Below are 6502 nucleotides of genomic sequence, written 5' to 3' on the forward strand. Positions count from 1 at the left end.
GGACGTGAGGATTTTGTGGACTCCGGCGAAAATCGCCCGAGGATAGGGAAACCCTAGAAAGCTAAGGGAAAAAACTTTATACAAGTTTTTTTAGTGGAACACACACTGGTTTAGCTCTACCACCAAAGATTATGAAGGAATGAAACAACGAACAAATGAATGGGCTTTGAAGATACAACCCAGTTAGTTCGGTAGCGTACGCCAAGAGACAAATCGAAGCACCGAAGAGCAATTTTATAGGTGGCGCCTTTCTTTTTTTGAGTGAATTTATAGGTGGCGCCTTAAGCGCTAAATAGAAATTGGGCAACAAATTGCATTCTTTGGAGTTTGGACCATATAAACATACAACGGCCCACCTTGCATTTAACCAAATCGTGGGCCGGTCCGCTCGTCTACGCGTGTTGCATTTCCACGTTCTCCGCGGAACGGGACCCACCACCACTAAGTTCGGCATCGGCCACTCCGCCTGCCTGGTGCTGGTGGTGGGCTTCGCCCAACGCGTCGGGCGTCGGCGTCCGTGCCGATCCCACTCACTGTCGGCCATCTCCACCGAAATCCCCCACCTCCCCTCCTTGCGCCCGCCATTACTTCACCACCGCCGCGCGGGCGCATCGGCAGCTAGCGCATGGCATGGCCTCCCTCCCATACACCGCCGCCGCCTGCGCCTCCGTCAGAGCCGACCCCGCCCCGGGACTCCTCAACTACGCAGCCGTCCACTCCTGCCTCCTGCGCGCCGACCGCCGCCTCTCCCTCCCCGTCCTCGCGCTCCTCCTCCTCCTCCACTTCCGCTTCCTCGCCGTGGCCGCGGGGGCCCACTTCTCCCCCGCCGTCTCCCGCCTCGCGTCCCGCCTCCGCCTCTCCCCGTCCATGGCCGCCGTTACGCTCCTCGCGCTCGGAAACGGCGCCCCAGATGCGTTTGCTTCCGCTGCCGCGCTACGCGGCGAGGGCGGGCTGCCCCGGGCCGGGCTGGCCGCCATCCTCTCCGCGGGCGCCTTCGTGTCCGCGTTTGTCGTCGGCGCCGTCTCCCTTATCGCCGCGCCCTTCGCTGTCCCGCCGGCTTCATTCACGCGCGACGTCTTCTTATACCTTCTCGCCGCGTCGGCGCTTTTCTACATCTACCTCAGCGCCGAGATATTTCTGTGGCAGGCCGTCGGGCTCGTGCTCTTCTATGTCTTCTTCGTCGGCTTAGTGTTTTATATGGATTTGGGCGCGGCGGGAAAGGCAGTCAGCTCTGCCGAGCAGGAGACAGCGAATGGCATGAGCCGCGGGGCGATGGACTTGCCAGTCTCAGTGGAGCATCAGAAGCAACGCAAAGCTAGTTTGTGGACGGTGCTCACCAAGGTACTATGAACGAAGCAATAGTTTATTGTTCTATTGAATATGTCCTGAAATTTGAGTAGACTGAGACAGCATTTCAGCAATTCTAGGCAATTGGTCTCTTTGGTGGCAGTGTCTTCGACAAGAAAATACTCATTTAAACTGTTGAATACTTGGTTTATTTATTTGCAACTGTTGTCAGTGGGGTGAGTTGACTTTATCCTTTTGATGATGGATTACCTTAAGCGTTTGTTCTGAACTGAGATTCTCAAGAAGAAAGAATACTAAGCACTTAGAAAAGTATTTAATCTGCTAGTTGGCCAGAAAAGTATTCATATTATAGCATGTAGTTCACTTGTAGTTTAGGATGTTGCATTCTATTTGTTTTTTGTAATATTGATAGGGTCAGCAAGTCATTTTCTTCACTCTTTCCTGCAGTGGCTTAGTTGATTCACTTGTGTATTTTGGAATGTTGCATTGTACTTATTTTTTTAAATATATAAAGGCAGTAAGTCTAGCATATCCAATCCATTACATTTGCAAAGTTGGTGAAGTTACCAAAGTAAGCATTATCATCACATAACCACTTTCTTTCACTCTTTCCTGTAGCTGCTTAGTTATTTAGGCCTCCTTTGGTTTGTAGGAATTTTGTAACTGCTAAGTTCAAAATATTGGGTTCATTACATAAAGAACATACATACTCCTGAAACTGTACAAATCCAAGCACCTTACCTAGCCACGCACCTGTGGTATGACCAAAGTTAACTTTGCCAATATTGGCTGCAGCTGTTTGGATGAACTATTCAAACAATCCGTCCTGGCTGTTCGGACATTTCTGATTCATATCTATAGTTGTGAAGGGTAACTGTTGCATGGGCAGATTAGGGTTTTGTTTGGAGCATAAGCTGGGCATTGTGTTAACGTCTTTTCTGTATCTTTTCGTTTGAGAAGACTAGATTTTATTTATTTCAATGAAATCATACAGAAAGTGAACAAACAGTAAAAGTTAAAGCATATTAGTGAATTATAATCTTCATTTTTCCACTGCAATGAGAGATAACTGAATTTGTTCTATGACCATTGCCTGGGGTTTTCTTAGTCTAGGCAGCGAAGACTTTTAACTCTTACCAATCAGTTTGCAACTTAAGATAGCTTTAGCAAGGCTAAATTGTCGTTGCTCAACTGGGCAAAGGATCTGGTTGCATACAGCATGAACTAATTGGATGGTGAACATATGCCATGATGATCGATTAATATCTAAAGAAGATGATAACGGAACCACAAAGTCTAAAATTAATATCGATGGAGAACACTCAGATAGGTGGCAGCCACTGAGTTATTCAGTAATACGAGTTTCAGAAGCTATTGTGGCCTATGCTAGAATATATACCTGTATATCTTCATTGAATACCACACTGACACTGGCTTTGTTGTGCTTGGTCAGCTGCTAGCAGAAGAACTTGCTTCTTCTGTCTTAAGTAAGTTGAAGTTAGAACACCATATAACCGAAGGATACATTTTAGCAGTGAAACCTGCTATATACATAGGAAAGATGATAAAGTGATCAAATATGAGGGACCAGGTGAAAACCTAGTGACGCCTGAATGGTTTGACTTAAAGCTATCAAGTCCTTCTCATACAGGCATCACATCCCCGTTAATAATTAAGAACATGCGGTTGATGCCATTTTCACAGAGTAATGGCTAAAGGTTGCATGCGTGTTGCAGCTTTTCTATAATCCAGCTGCACATGTATACTCAACTGTTTAGTAACACGATCACTGCTACAAGTTTCAGTGTATGCTTCCATTTCCTTATTCTTAACATTTGATGCCGCACACGGTTCCAAACAGTTTACAACCTTGTACTTATTTCAATATCTTAAACATTTTATATGCTTAATTGTGGAAAAGCCTTCATTTGAACTATTTCAGTTCAAACTACCGCAAAGTGCAATGCACTTCCATACTTTGCTATGCAATGACATAAATGCAATATAACCCGACGTTTCCTTGTACTGATGTTGTAAAACTCTAGCTAATTTGACTTCTAATCTTTAGATGTAAAAAATCATAATATGGCCTAGCACGAGATTAGGAGGAATACTGCACAATTGTTTTGATGGATAATCAGATCTGAGCCTTTTATGTGAAAGAGAGAAAAATAGATAGCAAGATTATGATGAATCGTGACTATATGTACTCATTCTGCAAGGTCACGCTATCATCTATATCCTTGCCATATCTACCAGGATGTTCAAGCTTTACCATGCTATGGGAGACATAGAAAACATATTATAGTTTATCGTTCCCTGTAAATCAGATACTAGAGCAGATAAAGATCTTTAACAAAATTTAATATCATTCATCCATTCTAAATGAGATAGTAACTGAGCGAACTCATGTCTTGTTGGTGATCAATAAGTGTGAGTAATTACGAAAGCTATGGCAAGTCTTCTCATTTTAGGGCAGTGTTTAACCACTCACTGTCAGGCATCAGCTATGTTTTACTCATAAGAACATGTTTATTGCTTTAGTGAAGATATTTTGCCGTTTGATCATCTGCAGACTTTCTATGTACAATAGAGCTCGTGATTGTACTTGTAACAAGAAATCGATATCCTGTTGTTGCATCTTTGAAGATTGTACTCATTGTAATGACACTCGGTTTCTGGTTTACTTTGAGATTTGAATGGAAGCATAACTTCCTCTCTTAACCTTGGGTTTTCATGATACTGATGGCTATCTATCTACCTCTGGCAGGTAACAAGAGTTTGGGATTGGCCTGTGACATTTCTTTTGAAGCTCACGATACCGTCAACGCTTCCTTCTGAATGGAACAAATTTTACGTCTGTGCAAACATCTGTCTATGCCCTCTCATACTACTATATTCTTTTAGCTCATTCATTCCATTGGATAGCCGAATAGTATTTCTTCTCCCTCAAATCCGCTTCCCCCTCTGGTCTGTTGTGCTTCTGGTTAGCTTTTGTTTGGCTCTATCCCACTTTCGTTTTGAGAAAGAATCACCAGAAACAGAAAACATTGCAAGTACCCTCATATCATTTGTAATGAGCGTCTTCTGGATCTCAACCATGGCCGGAGAGCTCCTGAACTGCCTGGCAGCAATTGGAGTTATTATGGATCTCCCTCCAGCTATACTTGGCATGACAGTCTTGGCATGGGGGAATTCTGTTGGTGATCTTGTTGCTGATGTGGCATTGGCCAAGAACGGCCAACCTACAATCGCCATTGCTGGCTGTTTTGCTGGCCCAATGTTCAACATGCTTGTTGGATTAGGAACTGCCCTAGTGATGCAGACAGCAGGAGTGTATCCCAAAGCCTTTGTACTTGAATTCCATGTTGGAATTGTTGTTGCATTTGTGTTTCTTCTTCTGAGCTTGATGGCAACCCTGTTGGTGGTAACCTGGGCCAGATTCCGGGTACCCAGATTCTGGGGCTACTGCCTAATGGGGCTCTACATATTGTTTACCATAGTGAGTATCGCCATTGGGAGCTCTTCTGGATGATATATTTTCTATATAAATAGAAGCTGATAGATTGTGTATACGGTAATTGTTTGACATTTCTGTTTTTCCAAAGCAATTGCATTTGAAAGAAGCCCTTCTTGACTTATTCTAACTGTCATGATATATGTGAGGGAATATCTGTTCATCAAGTGCCAGGCCATGTAGTATTTACATCAATGAAAGCTCTCATTCCATATTTTATGAATTGCAGAGAACACAATTCTCTGACATCATCTGTCTACTTCCACTTGGATGAGTTGTCATGACTAGGCAATCTCATCGAACACAGGACAGTTTAGTTTTCCTCACTCCCCATGTACAAGACACAGGTAAAACAGTTACAACCTCCTGTTTACTTAAATCGTAGGAAACCTTGCAAACTTCACCTGTGACCTCGATCGATCCTGAATGACAACCACATCGCTAGTCCGGCAGTCCTTGTCGTCTCAAATGTGTAACCTTGTAAACTATTCCTCGTAATCTACTGTTCTACTTTACTTTGAAAATCTAGAGCATGGGTAGTTCGATTTCCTCTCCAATTTATAATTTATGATTGTGGGCAAGTTTTATCGAGCTATTGATTATTTTCGATCTCCTTTTTTTACTTTTTTTTAAGTTAGCAGGAGACTGCCAAGATACCATTTAGAAGAAGCCGATGGTTGCTCGGTTTATCGAGGGAAACCGGCTGAAAACCTGTATAAAAAATGCACCACACCTAGCAAACTAGGACCAAAGCACAATAAGAAATACAAGAACGCCCAAAGGCCGATCAACACAGCACAAACGGAAAAGTACATTGTCTACAAAAACAACATCATCGTACATCACTAGCTGTGCTCACGGCCGGCGACTTCGACTTCCCCTGAACTTCACCAAAGAGCACCAGTTAGCCCCATTGCATTAGACCGCCACAAGCATATTTGATGACCTTATCGACGCCAGAGAGAGAAGAAATATCTGACGATTGAGGAGTGAATGTGCCGCTCTGATCTTGAGAGGACGACCAACATGACTCGTCTAATGTTGCATGCACGCCAAGTGTGCTTCAACTACCCAACAATGCCAACCAGCTTCGGACCCGAATGGACGTGCCTCCGTCACCGCAAACACCACCCGCTCTAGACCAACCACTTCAATGCAATCCAAGTGCTCCGCCAAGAGGCTAAAACTTCAAAAGAAAAAAAAAACCAATGATTCCATTGAAGAAACAACGCCAAAGGCATCGTCCATCATCAGTCCGACAAAGCGGATCTTGGTTTTCACCCGAAGAGTAGAGCTTGAGGGTGGGAGAGGTGTGAAATCTCCTCGTTGGCGCTTCCAACAAGAAAATAATACCTGTAAGTATGGTCATCACCGGCTACGAGCAGGAATTTCTTCCGAAGATACAACACACCTAAGCCGGAACAATGCCCCGAACAAACCTGGACCACCATTAGCCGCTAGCATGCATCTGACGTACAACCAGGTCGCAACGCAGCCAACGCACGCAATTATTTCTCAGATGTGCTCACAGAGATAAGATGTGAGTACATGCGTTCATACAGGTGAGTGTATGTGAGCGATTTTGATTGTACTATGTTTAAAAAAAATGCCCGAGGACAGTATCTTATTTGAGCAAGATAACACTTTTCGCCCGGCCCGCTCCCGCGAGCGGGGGAG

General features: G+C 44.2%; 1 protein-coding gene across 1 annotated transcript; it reads left to right on the forward strand.

Moving 5' to 3' along the window:
- Window positions 1-446: 446 nt before the first annotated feature.
- On the forward strand, window positions 447-4881 carry LOC123120286 (cation/calcium exchanger 5). The gene is made up of 2 exons (XM_044540260.1): window positions 447-1341; window positions 4079-4881. The coding sequence occupies exons 1-2, from the start codon at window positions 631-633 to the stop codon at window positions 4841-4843; spliced, it is 1476 nt and encodes a 491-aa protein (XP_044396195.1). The 5' UTR covers window positions 447-630; the 3' UTR covers window positions 4844-4881.
- The last annotated feature ends 1621 nt before the right edge of the window (window positions 4882-6502 follow it).

The sequence above is a fragment of the Triticum aestivum genome, chromosome 5D, assembly GCF_018294505.1.
Source record: "Triticum aestivum cultivar Chinese Spring chromosome 5D, IWGSC CS RefSeq v2.1, whole genome shotgun sequence".
Classification (NCBI taxonomy): Eukaryota; Viridiplantae; Streptophyta; class Magnoliopsida; order Poales; family Poaceae; genus Triticum; species Triticum aestivum.